Here is a 17,531-nt window from a genome sequence, read left to right as displayed (position 1 = left end):
ATGAACAGTCACAAAGCTTCAGTCCACTTTTGGTAATCTTTGGCATAATGTGGGTGTTCAAATGCTGCCCAACTCAATAGATCAACCATCTCTGATAGATTATTACAATATCTAAATTCTAAACCAACTAAAATACTGAAATAATTTATCAATTTACAGCTGAAATACCTCAGTTGTACGTAAAGATCACTGTTTTCCCAAATGGAGTGATCAAGCTATAAGGAGTCAAAATAAGATGTTCACAGGTGTGTAAATACACATTGTTCAAGCAGGACCTGGACTCAGATTTTCTCCAAATTTGGTTTCGCTATAACCACTGCACTAAAGACCACGTATCTGCAGGAAAACATTTCTGAAGTTCTATAATAAAACACACAGGCACTGACTGCTCTAAGTAGCTACACTGATCCACATCCCAAGGGCAGATACCGTGTTCTGTGCAAGTTCCTGAAGTAACATACTAACCTATCATCTACGAAAGAGAAGTTTGACAGCGAAGTCATTTAAATGTAATTTTCAAGTTAGGACTGTAACTAATTTTGGTATTTAAATTCAGACATTACAATCTTAATCTACATTACAATTCTACAAACACTAAACTTGGCAAGAAAACAATCAATGGAGCTATTTTTCTTCGAAGCATCAAAACAAAAGGATAATCAGAATCCCTTTTCTGTCCACCCTGCTTCCAGTATTCCTGCCCAAACTTTTTAAAGATAACATCCTGCATCCATTAGAGCGCAGCTTCACATATCTAGTAACAAAATAAAGAGTAATTCTGATCCACGATGCAGAATGGAGCATTAAGTGCCCAATTGAAAACACAGATTTCTGCAAGACACGGTATCAAAGATCCACCCAGTCACATAGATGTAAGAGATGGTATAACCTGATAAAAAATAAAACTTGGAAAAGCCGTAAAATGGTGAGGGTAACCTTGGGTATTGCACATATTTCACATGGCTCATTTCAAAAGATATTTCACAGAGGTCAGCCGATTAAACTAAACAAACCAGATGGGTAATTCAGGAGGCAGCTAAAACTGATGTTTAATGATTTATTTCTACTTGCTTTCTAATAAACTTCATTTTAATATTTTACTCTATTACAAGAGTTCAAAGTAAAGGGCATTAGCTTTCTAAAAGCGTTCCTTTGGTTTTTTTAGCAGCTATTAATCCATCTCTCTTTGCCAGAGCAGAGGGAAAATTCATTCAGCTTAACTCCTTCAGGAATTTAAATAGAAATGAATGTTCAGAAAATCAGTTATTATTAACACTAATGAACCGTTAATTTGGCTGTGCCAAAGTTAGAAATCTATAAATACCAAAAGGCATCATGCCAAAGTTCTGAAGACAGTTACAAGGATTTAACTTCAAAGTCTAAGCCATAATTTAAAGTCATGTTCAATTTAAGGATGAGAAACAGTATTTATAAGCTGGTGACATTTACATGCAACTTAAAATATAAGCATAAACACATAAAATAGGTGTTTTGCATCTGAAGACCTCTACAAAATCTCAAAATATGATTTGGCAATTTATAAGTAATGTTATCTTTGTTGAAAGGCCTGCTTCTTGCCACTATTTACCAGTTTTTCTGTTGGTAAATAAAAATCATTAATCTGCCTATTCAACCAAAAATACACTTCCTACCTCTTTGAAAGTTTTTAACTAAATCACGGAGGTGAAAGCCTTTCTTTTAAGGAAAAGCATCAAAGTTTCAACAAAATTTATCTTAAGAAAAAACTCATACGTGACTCACATAAATTGTACTTTTAAAAAATAAACTCTGCCGTTTTCAGTTGCAGAAAGAATACTGTAGGAGGAAGGTGTTTTAATTTACCTATTAAGTACTAATAAGATGTATTTCTACAACTTTAGCAGCAACATTTAGGCATAGGGACAAGCATAACTACATCCAGGAAGTGCATAAATTTTATTTATTTTTTTTTACTTATACTATTTCACTCAGTAATTATAAATCCCAGAACCCCGGCCAAGCACGCTGACACGACTTAGACAGATCACCATCAGGTATATTCATTCGTGTCTTTCACAAACAGCAGTGGAAACCGTCTTCCTCTACAACACCTGGGAACTGCAGTTTCCAGACTAGTTTAAGCAGGGTTTCTGAGGACAACTCGGCCCCCGGCTGCAACACGGAGCAGCAGCGATCCTGCCTTGCCCCCTCACCCTGGCTGCAAGCATTTCACAGAATGACAGGAGGGTAGGGGTTGGAAGGGACCTCTGGAGATCTTCCAGTCCGCCCCCCATGCTCTTCCTCCTAGTGAGTCAAATTACAGAAGTAAATGAAGTGAAAATCTAGCCTTTGAGGGTGTTCGCTTCTTTTTTTTTGAACAACAAATTAGTTTGCGATGGATCCAATGATCTGAATCAGACCGCGACACGGTGCAATTGCACGCTCGCGCTGCTGCGACAAGCGAAGGACCCGGCGTGCACAGTCAGGACCCGCCAGCGTCAGCCAGAACTCGCGCTCGCGTTAGCCTGGACAGGCTGAGCTACAGCCTGACGCTTGTTTGTAGCACTCCAGTTTTGAATACACTTATACAGAAACAGAAGTCCTTATCAAAATAACCTATAATTCAATTACCTATCGAAATGCATTTGATAAAACAATAATTTACTTCCCACTGCTGAATTAACCAGGTTATTGATGCAGGCTTCGCTGCCAAGGCATAAATGGGCCATCACCGGACTGCACCTTCACTGGAGTGCCCTCAGTTCTTACAAGGATGAAGTAACTTAAAAGCTTGAAGTTTAATTTCATTCACTCTTTAAAGTTTTCAACATATCAAGTTGAAAAGTAACATACCTTTATTGTGGAAGAACTCAAAACCTGCACTTCCCCAAAATAACTGCTCTGTTAAGGAATTACAACAAGTTCATCTGCACAACGACTGATCTCACACCGAGTAGAACATAAAATCTATTCTATAACAAAAAAAGTAGAAAGGCTTGGCTCATTTAGCTTTGTTCAATAATAACCTCAATATACCCGTATAAAATTATCAACTATGGCCAACACTGGGAAGGTAAAAGGTATTTAGGCTAAAAGATAGTGCCAGGGCGGAACCAAATGTGCATTCATTGGATGGAAGTGCAATGCAGGTGAAAGTTAGATTCTTAATCAAAGAAAGGAGTTCAGGAACAGCTTTCTAACTGACGCAATAAAGGCAAAACATTCACTGAGCTCAGGAATTTTATAAATATATTACCATATAAACATGCATGATATATATCAATATATATACCAAAAAGTACAAAGGGATCTTTTAACCCTTTATTTGAATTAATCTGTTTGAATGAATCTTCTCAGTCTATAAGCAAGCAATAAGGAGCTCAATACAATACTGAACTATGTTAAAGCACAGTATTTTGAGGAGGCTGGCACCAGAGGTAAAAATTACAGGTAATTTATCAAGAACTTTGTAATCTGTAGGAAGAGACTGCATAATAAGCATGAAAGCAGTTATCTGCTGATAGGAATCTGTATTTCAGGGGTAGTCATAATAAAAACAAACTTACAAAGACATATTAATTTCTGAGAGCTGACACCACATTGAGCACCAACAACTGATAGCTTGCAAAAAGGCACAATAGGAGGAATATAAGAAATATGTTTTAATATGGTGACTTGATTCATTTAACATGCAATGAACACAAAAAAAATACTAAACCAAGTTAGCATCATGCAGTCAACACACAGGATCGAGGAGGAGGTTGCCGTGAACTACTTTGGTTAAGTAATTATATTTCACAAGAAATGAAACTTACTGTAACTCAGCTGAAGGAGTCTTTTTTTCATTTACTACATTAACATTTGCTGATCCTCATTACATTTCATTTTTTTAACTAACAACTGAAATAACTTGAGAATCGAGGAACAAATTTAAAGTGTTAATATGAAGGTAATGGTATTTAAACATTCTTCTAGAACAAGACAATGAATATCTAAAATTGATGCAGCAAATGCAGTAAAATTATATCATCTGTGTTTCTCTAAAAGCAAACAATACTCTGGTGTTACAAAATGCAGCCAGATTTCTCTAACACCAGTTGGGAGATGAGTATCAACAGCACAGATAGCTTTTGCCTTGATTTTTCTGTCAAAAGCTAAAGCAGCATAAATAGCAAAAAGTTTCGAGCATCTTAAGAGCAATTCGTTTTAAGGAATACTGCTTACCTGAAAGAAGAATCCATCATAGGTTTACACTTATTTCTATCGACTTTGTTCAGGTTGCTAGCAAGATTATGTGGTAAAAAGCCAGGAAGTCCTACCAGACAATCAGCAGGTGCATGCCCAGAGGTTCTGATACTGGCAGATTTGTTTAGTGCCATTTATTTGCAATAATTTTACTACACTATTTGTCTGCAGAAATAGGATTTTAGTACATAGAATCATAGAATCACCAGGTTGGAAAGGATCCACTGGATCATCGAGTCAAACCATTCCTAACACTCCCTAAACCATGCCCCTCAGCACCTCGTCCACCCGTCCCTTAAACACCTCCAGGGAAGGTGACTCCACCCCCTCCTTGGGCAGCCTCTGCCAGTGACCAATGACTCTTTCCGTGAAAAATTTTTTCCTGAGTCATTACATAAGATAACATACATTACATAAGATAACATAATAAGATTACATAAGATGTAATGACTGTATTGAGCCAACACCATGTTCAAAAGCAAAAGAAGTGCCCGCCACTTTGTCAGTACAACACATCAGCGCGGACTACGGACCACAAGGTCCCAATCTATGCAAGCAGCCTCTGGTGTCGTTCTCCCTTCCCGAGCACACTTCTATGAGCTCAGGTACTTTGTCTACATGTGGAGAGGTTTAAAACTTTATCATCCTCTAGCCTCTAGTTTACATTCCTGTGGTGCAAGTTACAGCAATCACACAACACAGGTAGAATGGAACGTGCAAAGAGTCCTCATTCGCCTTCAAAGGATGGAATTGGCTGGAGATGACACAACTGACTGGGAGGCAGTCCCTGTTAGCCCAGCGGTGGGGATGCTAACCTCCAGATGCTAGGGCGTGACAAGCAGCTGCATGTGGCAATGCCTTTATCTGCTCCAGCAACGGTCCACAAGATAAACAGAAAACAGATAATCAGCACTGGAATTCGTGAAATCCATTTATCTGAATTGTTCCAGCCAACTCCATAATAATTCTGCTTTTTATGTGCAGTAATAATTATCTTAGGCACACACAACTTTAAGAGTCTGATACACTCCTATTTAATAGGATATGAAAAGAGTGAAAAGATAATATTCAATACCCTGAGCATTAAACTAATTGGATTACATTTTAAAAGTAGCAAGCTTTGAAAGCTTTTGATTTTAATTCAGCCATACAATACAAGAAAGGTTGTTTGATCAGCTGGACTTTCCTCCCTATGTATTCAGTCTCTTTTCCGATAACGGAACAAAGAGAAGAAAGAATTATGTTGTATGGATTACTAGCCATAGTGTTATGACTAATACATCTTTTACTATACCTTCAGATCAAAATCCATCTTTAAACTATCTACATGAATGAATGCAGGAAAGATTAAAGTATTTCTGAGTGTCTTTCAACTTGTTACACATGTACGTTTTACACTTGCCGCACGAAGATGTTAAAATACAGCAGAATTTGAGAACGTTCATGAAACCTTGCTGGAACCTTTAAGTGTCATCAGCTTTCAAATGACAAAATGTGCACTTTGTCCTTACCAGGACATTTTATGCACAGTGTATGCTCTGAAGGAAACACGTATGACGGCTTTTTACCAGACAAGCTTGTTAGGGAGTGCAAATTTAATCTGTTTTTATCCAAAAGATCCAGACTGGAAACCACGGAGAAAACCTGCCTTAAAAAAGATAAGCATTTAACTTCTTGAACGGCTGATGAATTAATCCCAGATACAGGTCAGAAGTTACATCTGTAAATGAACAGTGCAAACCAAGCTTTTCATGCAATGACAATGTAAGCATCGGCACTGCAAGAGTCATACATCTTACATTTGGAGAAGGATCCGTTTGTTCGTATTTTGTATCTTCCTTCCCATTTGCTTCAGACTGTTGCAGTTGGTATGATCTGCCTTCAATGAAAGTAATATAGTCTTTGTAAGAGCATAACGGGCCTGCCAGGATACCCATGAAATTACAGTTGTAACTTAAATACTCCAGTAGACTTGGCATGCGTCTGTAATTCAAAGACAAGCAACTCGTGAGATGGAATGTGTAGTTCTACACAACTTCCACAGTAGGAGTATGACTTTTCCATGTTATCGCTTACTCTAACTGCATTAAAAACCACATGTGAGAAAATCAGTTTGTGCATCTTTTGTAATCACAGCTTAAAACATTCTACACATAATATTTCCTTCCAATCCATACAGAGCATTTTCAGACAGATCTCCTGAACTCCGATGACTCTCTCCTTGCCCAGAAGAGTGTGTGACTGAAGCTGAGCCTGGGGAAGGAGAAGGAAGGGTGTTTCCCTAAGTGTTTGTTCAACTTTTTATGTTTTTTTCCCCTCAATAACTGAATCAGTAAAAACAAGGTTTGTATTAACCGGCAATAATTTCAGTTAGGGAAAATGTCTCAAGTCAAGACTGTTTTGCTCAGGACAACATACTATTTTCAAGTCTCCTGAATAAATAAAGGAGAAAAAGTAAGTTAAATACCAAAAACCAGAAATGAACAAGCACGGTCAATCACCAACTGCTTCATATGTTGACTGAATGTTAACTAGTCTCCCATCTGATATGGCATTAATTTGCATAGACTGCATAGAGCTTCTAATGTTTTCCTTAAGTTAAGTATAAAACCTACTTCTAGTGATATTTTGCAATAGAACAGGGGTATGAATTAGGCTACAAATTTTAAAAGCATGGATTTGTTTTACATGAGTTTGTAAAAGCTCTATCTCGAATGTGAACTGCAGCAATTCAACACAGCGTTAATAAAACACAAACCAGCAGCTTCTCCTCCCCCCACCCCACCCACCAAAACTAGACTTGGAGAGTCTGAAAGCCTACCTCACAGCCAAGCACCTCTGTGATGGAGTCAAATCTTCATTTTTCCGAAACATTCCTAGGGAAGAGGACCGGAAAAAGGAAAAATAAAGAAAAGCTAACCCCCTACACGTTAATTAGCAGCAGAGCAAGCCTCATGCAACAATACAATTTCCTAAATCCTCAAATCATTTCAGAGGTATTATGTCACATAACATTCTTGCTCGAGATGGATCAAATAATTCTTAGTGTTGACAAAATTACAAACTCTCATATCCTCGGTTATATTCAACAATGCCTAAACCTGAAATGACATGGATTTCAGGAAAGCTTTAAGAAGGCCCGTTCTAAGTGTTGACAAATACAACTCCCCTCCATCAGTTAAGATTCAGTCTGCAGGGTTGAAACCCCTTTAGTCCCAGTCCTGGAAGCTGGACAAGCCCCAAACCCCTTTCAACACTGCAGCAACACAGGGACGTCATACGAACCGTTGCATTTTTGATGTATAGCGTGAACACAGTCAAAGATAGATTTAAGCAATTCAAAACTTAAGGCAGACCTCAAAAGCACCTTCACACCACAAGTAAATATTGTAAACAAAGTCCAGTGAAGCAGGCACAACAGAAAAGGGTGTTCAAGCAGTTTTCATTAGCACTAACAAGAAGCCCTAACCCCTGCTAGCAGAAGAGGGCAGGCCAAGTCTAAGTTCGGCAGCAAGACTGAATTTACCTTCTTGCCATTTTGTGGCACTTTCTGAAATGCTGATGGCCTATCTCTGGAAAACAGGCTTCAAAATTAGTACTCCCATAAAAGAGAAAAGTAAAAAATATCACCTCTAACAGTTTAAATTATTACAAAATACACTAATTCAGAGGCACACAAGAACAGAGCTCCTTCCTTCCACAGCCTTGGTTTATACCAGTGAACACCCTGCCAAAAAGATTGCTTCAGCTCCTTCTGCAGCCTCTCCACTGGTTCGGGCATCAGTGCTGCCGGTCACATTTGCAAGTTTTCTTTGCCTCCGCAAACACTAAAATAATTCTTTTTATGAGCAGAGTTTCCTAAAGGGAATTAAGTTTATGGAATCCCCCTTCAATTAACTTCCTCCCTCACAGTGCCTAAACCCAACAACCAATTTCTAAACAAATTTGATGGAAGAGTAGGAGTAATATAGCTATGAAATCCCCATGTGCTTTATGAAAACAAGTGATTCTATAGAAAATGATCCTGCACTCACAGAAAGGGGTTTTTTTCAACCCTATCTATCAATGCCACTAAATCCACAGAGGGAAGCCCTTATATTTGATCCAAGCATAAATAAAGTTTTAACTGGAGAAATTTTTGGGTTTAGGTATCAAAATCAGTCAGGCTTAGGACAAAAAAAAGATTTGTGGGGCAAGGGAGAAGTGTCATCTAAAGCAAAGATAACTCTGCTGTCTTCATGTGACTCCAAGAACTGCGACCTACACACATTTATAACTTCAAAACCACACTTTTAGTCTTCATCAAAGCTAAGAACACAGAGGGGTTAGCGACTTGCCATCGCTTTTCCAATCTGACATGGAAAAATACCTTCCTCAGTCCTGGTGGAAAGTCACCCCCACTCATATCCACTCAAGGGAAGAAACTGAAGGACAAAGCATCACCCCTAAATTCATGCAGGAACATTCTCTTCCCCATCACTACGTTTCCACATTTTCTCCTTGGTGCTACACCAAAGATTTCTACACTGAGAACTGTACTGAATAGAACATTTGGGAGAAACAATTTTAAAGGTCCTTCAACCTCTAAGGCCCTAACGTTACAGTTCCCAAGTAGTGAATTTTTGAATTTAACACAAACTTATAAGACTCCTAGACAAAGAAGTAAATCACACAACATGACTAGAGTAGGGTCATAGTTTTGTCGCACAGCATATAAACTGGAAACTGACTGGAGCAAGAGCCTTCTTCCCTGTTACACTCCACGTGACTATTTCACCCTTCAGTCAGAAAGAGGAAGCAGTCGCCAGGTGAAATGCATAACGCCAGACTAACCACTAAAGGTAATCAGTCAAATGAAAGATTTCACCTCATCTATGTGGTGTGCAAAAGGAGGGGGAAACCTCAAACCTGAAAGAGAAGAATCTAATCACAGCAATACAACTTACACTTTTGGAGGGGTGAGGAAGAAAGAACTGGCATATTTTAAATGGGTTCAAGTTCTATACGTAGATATATGAGAAGTCACTGAAGGCCTAAATAAACTGGTGAGCAATACACTCGCTGTCTCAAACACACCACACACAAGTACGCCTCCATTACTTTTTCATTGTCCTATCTCACTAAGATTTCCCCCCAGACAGCAGCTTCTTTGAGGTCAGTTCAGTGGCTTTCCTGTATTTTTCTACATGTTTTCTCAGTGCCTTTTATCATCTTTGCTCAGCATGCACGAACAAGGAAACCACTGATCTCTGCCTCTGTCATCTTCTTGAAAGCTTCCAGGAAGCTGCTCTTCACATTTTTTGATTCATTGAAAATATATATAGAAAAGGTGTCCTTACACTGATGTAATCCAGTATGAGATGAATTAATAGATATGCATTCAATATTTCCCAGGCAGCGCAGCTGCCCACGAGAACAGAGGTCTCATCAATGGTAACCATTCCCTACCTATCACACATTGGTGATGAAGTAACCCCACTTCAGCAGCCCGTCACCGCTAGGGAACTCATGAAGTTTTGTAACCTTTCCTTGGGGATTATGAGAATTGTTTTCTCCTGTCCCAAAGCAGGAGACTACTGCAATAGCTGCAGCTTTTACTTGCTACCAAATCACACAGTGGGAACTGCAGAAAATGAGTTTTATCAAACAACTGTTAGAGAGGTGAAATCATTTGGTCACTCAGCAACTAGAACTCAGTTTTCTCATCTGTAAAACAGGAAATACTCCCACATTCCTTCCTTCGAAACATAATTTTGCAAATCATCAATAACCAAATTTATCCGCAGTGGCACAGACCATGAGGAAGTTTCATCTTTTCATTCCTCCTCTGGAGACAACAACTTAAAGGTAACAAAATCAACATCTTTAGGTACACACCAATATTCTGCCATATAGGCTTTATTAAGACATGTTATGACTACTGCCATGTTCTCATTACAATAATACAACATTTACAATCACACGACAGCACAATCCTAGCTTTGTGGTTAACCTGTTTGATGACAACTACCTTTGTATTTGCATGAAACCTGGCTAATCAGTAACTCATTAATAATGCTTACACATAACATTATATTACTTTAATAATGCTTAAAGCACTGAGATAATATCACAGGCTTTGTTGTCATTACAATAAATTTTAATTTGAGGTTCTGAAATGGATCACCAGCTGAGCCCAAATGCACACTGTTATTAAAATACTTTAAGGCCTGAAGAAGGCAGACAGCAACAGTTTTAGTTGTTACTACACATTGGCAGCAACAAAAGCAGACGCAGATGCTAGCAAAGTAAAATTGCAAAGAAACTACCAAAAGCAAGAAAAATCAGAAGTCTTGATATCCAGAGAGCTGTGGAAGCAAACGCAGGGCCAGAATTGCACAGGAAGACTTAAGAGTGGAGAAATACAGTGTAATTCCTTCAAAGACTAATGACATGGACTATAATCAGAGTGAGTTCGTAACTGATACAATAACGACCACAATGTCACTAACACAAGGGAGAGCTTTTTAAAAAAACAAATCTATATAAATATAGATTGAAAATCGGAGAGAGAGCATTAAGAGAAACTCCTAGATATAAGAAGAAAGCATCGAGTTACCAAAAAAACCCAAAAAAACCATACATACCCCCACACCACCACACCATAGCAGTTTCACTAACACAATTCACAGATGAAATAGAAAACAACATTCGTGGTTAGACAGATGCAACTTTTTTAATGTAATATGAGCATTTATAAAGTGGAACTGGGTCATGATGAGCTATCAAAAATCCTTAAGAGTATTTAGTTCTACATTCATAAGCGCACGAGTCTGTGTCTCAAGACTTATTCAGTTTTCTCCTGCTTACCCATTCACAACAGCAACCATCCAAATGCACACTTTTAAAAAGACATAATAGCAATAATAACAATAATAGTAATAGTAGTAGTAATAATAATAACAACAACCTATTTGAAATCAAAAAAGCAAATTGATAGTTTGAGACCTTTGTTTTCATAAGCATAACAGCATTCACAGAACCATAGAATAGTGTGGGTTGGAAGGGACCTTTAAGATCATCTAGTTCCAGCCCCTTGCCATAGGTAGGGACATCCCACTGTATCAGGCTGCCCAAGGCCCAGCCAACCTGGCCTTGAACACCTCCAGGGATGGGGCAGCCACAGCTTCCCTGGGCAACCTGGACCAAGGTCTCACCACTCTCACAGTGAAGAAATTATTCCTACTGTCCAGCCTAAATCTGCCCCTCTCCAGTTTATACTCATTCCCCCTCGTCCTGCCACCACAAGCCTTTACGAATAGCCGCTCTCCAGCTTTCCTGTAGCCCCTTCAGGTACTGGAAGGTCACTATAAGGTCTCCTCTGAGAATTCTCTTCTCCAGGCTGAACAACCCCAACTCTCTCAGCCTGTCCTCCTAGGGAAGATGCTCCAGCCCTCCGATCATCTTTGTAGCCTCCTCTGGACCCGCTCCAACAGCTCCATACCCTTCTTACGTTCAGGATTCCTGAACTGGACACAGGATTCCAGATGAGGTCTCACGAGAGAGGAACAGAGGGGCAGAATCACTTCCCTCGCCCTGCTGGCCACGCTGCTTTGGATGCAGCCCAGGACTCAGTTGGTTTCTGGGCTGTGAGTGCACATTGCCAGCTCGTGTTGAGCTTCTCATCAACCAGCACCCCCAAGTCTTTCTCTGCAGAGCTGCTCTCAATCACATCATCCCTCATCGTGTACTGAAAATGGAGATTGCCTCGACACAAGTGCAGGACCTTACACTTGGCCTTGTTGAACCTTGTGAGGTTCACACAGTCCCACTTCTCCAGTCTGTCCAGGTCCCTCTGGGTGACATCCTGTCCTTCCGGTGTGGCAACTACACCGCTCAGCTTGGTGTCATTCGCAAACTCGCTGAGGGTGCACTCAATCTCACTGTCAATATCATTGATAAACATATTAAACAGCACCGGTCTCAGTACGGACCCCTGAGGGACACCACTCATCACGGGTCTCCATCTGGACTTTGAGCCATTCATTCTCTGAATAGGACAATCCAACCAGTTTCTTATTCACCTTACCGTCCACCCATATCCATCTCTCTCCAATTTAGAGAGAAGGATGTTGTGGGGGACCCTGTCAAAGGCTTTACCAAAGTTTACTGGATACATCACATCCATCGTTTTTCCTGTGTCCACTGCTGCGGTTACCCCATCATAGAAAGCCACCAAGTTGTTCAGACAGGATTTGCCCCTGGTGAAGCCGTGCTGGTTGCCATTAATCACCTCCCTGCCCTCCATGTGCTTTAGCAGAGCTTCTAGGAGCATCTGTTCCATGATCTTCCCAGGCACAGAGGTGAGGCTGACAGGTCGCTACTTCCCAGGGTCATCTTTTCTACCCTTTTTAAAAATGGGGACAATGTTACCCTTCTTCCAGTCACCAGGGGCTTCTCCTGATTGCCATGACTTTTCAAATATCATGGAGAGTGGCTTGGCAACCACATCAGCCAATTCCCTCAAGACTCTGGGATGCATCTCGTCAGGTCCCATAGACTTATATATGTCCAGGTTCCTCAGGTGGTCACAAACCTGATCCTCCTCTACTGTGGGAGGGAGTTTACCCCCGGTCACCATCTTGCTGTCCCATGACCCAGGAGGGTTGAGGAGAGGAGTTATCGGTGAAGACTGAGGCAAAATTTGTTAAGTACCTCAGCCTTCTCCTCATCTGTTGATACGTGATCCCCATTTCCAGCCATCAGTGGGGGTACGTTCTCTTTGACCTTCCTCTTTTGATTGACGTACCTGTAAAAGCCCTTCCTGTTAGTCTTTACTTCCCGTGCCAAGTTCAGCTCTAAATTCTTAATTGACTGCCTCTTACTACAACAAAACAACCCACTTTATCGCATGAGTTCATTTGGCCAAAACACAGTATGTTCTCTTTCACCACGAGGTCACATTGTGACAATCAGTGATTCAGTCCAGTAATCATGTTCAGGTTTTCTAGGTATTTATTTAAAATAAATTTGAAATACCACATCTCATGTACAGAAATGCAAGAGCTGTTCAACACTTCAATATATCCACACTTCCACCCTAAATAAGCCAGAGCAGACCAATATTAAAGTTGTGTACAAGCCTTTGGAAAGATGTAATGTTGAATGTGCTGAATATGGGAAGTATACTTTTGAGAAAAATAAAAGGCAAAGAATCTTGTTAACTGAAAATAAAGAAGAAATGCCTATATCAACTAAATCAAGAAACATTCTTCAGTACCTTTGTCACTGTTATTTTGTCCAAGAACAGCTAACAAAACCATTCCTGCTAACATAATAACAGGCACTGCAGGTTGGACAGGACTGCTCGTTAGCTGGAAACCAACAAGAAATTTACTTTTTAATTAAAAAAAATAAAAATTAAAAGCATTGTCTGGAAAACATCCCAAGTGTATGTTGTAGTACCACAGCTTGATGAGGCAGATAAATAATTAAGACCACAGTAACTAATACAGTATTTGCACATTACAGTACTAATACTAATACTGTACTGCACATACAGTATTTCTTCAACATCACCTTTGTTTCTTTTTCCTCATCTCTTTCCCACTTTCTATGTGTTTCATAAAGTCTCCTCTCAGGGGCCATACTGGACAGAGACTATACTTTCTTTATATCGCAGATGGAAACAGGATCTAATAACTTATTTGGAAATCTTACAACTTTGTAATAGAACAATAGAAGCATGAAGAAAAACAGCATAAAATAATCCAGCCACTGTCCCAATTGTCTGCTGTTGAAGCAAAGTAAATGAGATCTAAAATACTGGTGTAAGATTAGCCTTTAAGTATATTTCACCAATACATCACTCAAACGAAATGGCAGATGTAAAAAAAACCACAAACCCATTTTGAGTTGCGTATTCATTGTTCTCTTTATCTCCTTTTAGTTCTCACAGTACATGTAGTGCTTTACCAGACTACCATCAATATCTACTCTATTGCTTTTAAAACTGGACAATGCCAGGTGCACAGGAGGAAATAATAATTAGAATAAAAAAGCAAGCAGCATCCAAGGAAACGTACATTTGAAAATCAGCAACTACAGAGCTGAAACATGAGGTAAAAGGGATGGGACAAGGGTGCACACAGGAAAAAAGAGTTGGGTTTTTTTGTGGTCAGAAAGCATGTGAGAAGCCCCTGGGAACCAAGAAGCAGCTGAGAGAAGAGCGCTGCAGTTCTGGTTTCTCACATGTCTCTGGCTAGCCACGCATTTTTATGGACACACAAGTGCAACATAGTAAGATGAAGAAATAATTTGGAGGAATTATATTTCATGTTTAGTAGATGGGCATTGCATTTAAGAAACAACTTGTTCCTTTACAGTTTTATGTATTATTTAGCTTGAATTAAAGAAAAGGAATCAGACTAAGTCTGGAAGAAGCTGTAAGAATTCTTTTTCCCTTTTACATGTGAAATAACAAGTCTAACATTCCGTAGCTTTGGAGAATTAAAAATAAATACATTGTCAGCTCCAGAACTTCAATAAGTTATGAATATAAACATTTGATGAGACTCTGTTCAAGATCCCTGTAAAGGTCTCTGATCTCATACAGAATTTCAGCAAAATGAGTGAGGCTCTGCAGGGATGAAGGAATTATAAGCAAAAAAAGGGAAAACACCACAAGACATAAAGTTAAGCAGCGACAGTATCTCTCTTCCTCTCTCCTGCTTAACTTTCAGTACTCTGTAACAATAATCGCAGGAGCTTCTCTGCCTGTAACCACCTCTTAGCTAGAAATTTCTCATGCAAGCACAATCTTCCATTTTATAGCCCTTCTAAACCACATCTGAAGCCAAGCCCTCTGCTTCTAGAAAAACTGAAATGCACATTTGCTTCTCCAAAACATGCGAGTTTTAATCACAGAATCACAGAATTGTTTAGGTTGGAAAAGACCGTTAGGATCATTAAGTCCAACCCTTAACATAACACCGTCAAGTCCACCACTAAACCATGTCCCTAAGTGCCACATCTACATATCTTTTAAATACCTCCAGGGAAAAAAAGTAATTGGTGATTAATATGATCAAGGTGATGTGACAAGAGGCTCAGAATGCCACCACTCAATATAATGATTTTCAACATTATCTCCTCCCCTGTCACTATATCTCTTAAAGTATTTTCCCGTGAAGCATGGACCTTTGTACAGTGAACAAAAGTCCATTGACAGAAGATGTGTGTTCATTAATTTCTCATGGTGGATCCCTTTTAAGTTGTCTGTGGTTAAAAATCATTGCTTTAATGCAGATTCAATTTCCCCTGTACATCTTCTCTCAGCATCTCCTGACGCCAGACTAGCAGCTGTGCCTGAATTCACATGGGTCACATCAACTTTTGAAAGTCCTATTCACACTACGCTTCCAGCAATGGTGATCAGCCAACTCAAGTCAAGGACTCTGCTACACCACAAATGCAACCAGAGAGAAAGTTTTCCACTAATATTATCAGCTATTCCCCCTGGGCTGATGGAGACTCTAGAGGATCTCTGATATGAGGGCAACAACGAACAAAATTTCATGATCGATACTCAGAATTCAACGATACCTACAAGAAATTCAGACAGAAAATAACCTGGGCTTATAAGGAAAATACAAATTAGCTGAATTAATTTAAACAGAAAAAAAAATCTAGTTCAGTTCATGATGAAAGTTGAGAACAGAGCTGACTAAATGAAACATTTGTTTCAGGATTAAGGGAAACACTGAGATGTTTGTCCCACACAACTCCACTATTTGTGCATGATGTCAGCAAATTGAGAACAGCTTTTCCCCTCTAACGAAATAATAGCCTGAGGAAGCATTTATCTTTGATACTGAAATTATTACTTCCTTATAATAAGCTGTTTCCTCTAACTTGCGTACTCTAATTGATAACACCCTGCAAGACAAATACTTCTGAAAATATTTCCTGTGTAAGTTAGACATTGATTTCTTTGACCTACCTAGATGAGCCCAGCATTATTTATTTTCCTTCATTCAGGTATTCTTACCAAAAAAAAGGTGTTTTCATGACTTCATATTCATGAATGTTGCTGCCTACAGCCTTCTCTAGACAGAGTGCCTTAACAAGAATGGGAAATGCCTTAACAAGAACGGCAAAAGAAATGCCAGCAGCAACAAAACTAGGACGCATACGAGAAAAATGTATTAAACTCCACACATAATGTTAGTAAAGGAATTTCAGAAAAACAGGTGGCTTGATCCAGGTGTCTGGGTCTACACCCCCAAACCTTCAACTGACACCTGTGGCCCCGAGTGATTCAAGGCAACGGGCTAGGTTTATTGCATAATGTTTTCCAAGTTTAACATGAAAATTAGTCCTCTGAATTTAAAGGTAACTAAAAATTGAGATACCCTGCCCATGAAAGCCAACATTAGGATTCGTTTTTGTCATGACTAGGGCCCACTTAACCAATGGATAAATCTGACAGAAGAAAAGGCAGAAACATAATCAGAATATCTCCCTGTTCACACAGATATGTTAGCAGTGAGTGCAATTATGGTAATAAACAAAATGAAATGTATACAAAAGTTTTATAAAAATCAGTATACATGGCAGAAATTGCAGGAAGATTAATAGCTAGCTTTCTAAAACGTGAGGTGCTCAGTGACTGAAATTACACATACATTTTCTACCAATCTGTCAGCAACAGTGTTCTCCAAATTTGGAAATTATTTAGATAATAATATTGATCCAAGGATCAATCCCCCAGCCCCAAGAAAATGTCAGTGGTCTCTGGTCACTGCCCCCAGAAGTGTCACTGCTCTTCTGGTAAGAAGTACCTTCTGCAGAAGGTACACATTTTCACAGCATTTGTAGTGTCTGACCAACATTGCTTCCATTAGTAAGCATCAAAAGAATCAATTTAAACACAAAAATATATTTGGTCCTAAAACAGAAACTGGAATAAAGTAACTCATTGACTCACGACTAGCTTTCCTTAAACTTAGTCAGTATGGAAAATTAAACATAGTTTAAAGAAATCTTACCATCATGAATTTCAAATGCCAAACTAGTAATCTTCTGTGTAATTATCATCATTGGACTGTTACAAAAAGGGAAGAAATAATCATTTAGAAAAAAGTTCAGGATTTTCTTTCACACATAAATATCAGGAAAATTTTATGCTAATAGTCCAGATTAATTACTCTCAATGGGAAGATTTTCAATGCAAGGACAAAGAGATTAGTTTTTGGTGCTCAAGCCATTCACTCAATGCAAGTAAAAGAATTTACTCCTTACTTATAGTATTTGATAACCCATGGCTT

The 17,531-nt window shown here is 39.1% G+C and overlaps 1 protein-coding gene across 3 annotated transcripts in view; it reads right to left on the bottom strand.

The window, feature by feature from the left end:
* Positions 1-17,531, bottom strand: part of MBOAT2 (membrane bound O-acyltransferase domain containing 2) — a 100,567-nt gene that overhangs the window by 18,636 nt on the left and 64,400 nt on the right. For all 3 annotated transcript variants that reach the window (XM_054061210.1, XM_054061208.1, XM_054061209.1), the window contains 3 exons: positions 17,253-17,308; positions 7,046-7,100; positions 6,024-6,207 (listed from right to left, as the gene is read on the bottom strand). In XM_054061210.1, coding sequence (XP_053917185.1) covers positions 6,024-6,207; positions 7,046-7,100; positions 17,253-17,308 — 295 coding nt within the window. The remainder of the gene's footprint in view (positions 1-6,023; positions 6,208-7,045; positions 7,101-17,252; positions 17,309-17,531) is intronic.

Source organism: Cuculus canorus, chromosome 3 (genome assembly GCF_017976375.1).
Source record: "Cuculus canorus isolate bCucCan1 chromosome 3, bCucCan1.pri, whole genome shotgun sequence".
Classification (NCBI taxonomy): Eukaryota; Metazoa; Chordata; class Aves; order Cuculiformes; family Cuculidae; genus Cuculus; species Cuculus canorus.
The sequence above is the reverse complement of the archived record's forward strand: the minus strand, read 5'-3'. Positions and strand labels throughout refer to the sequence as shown.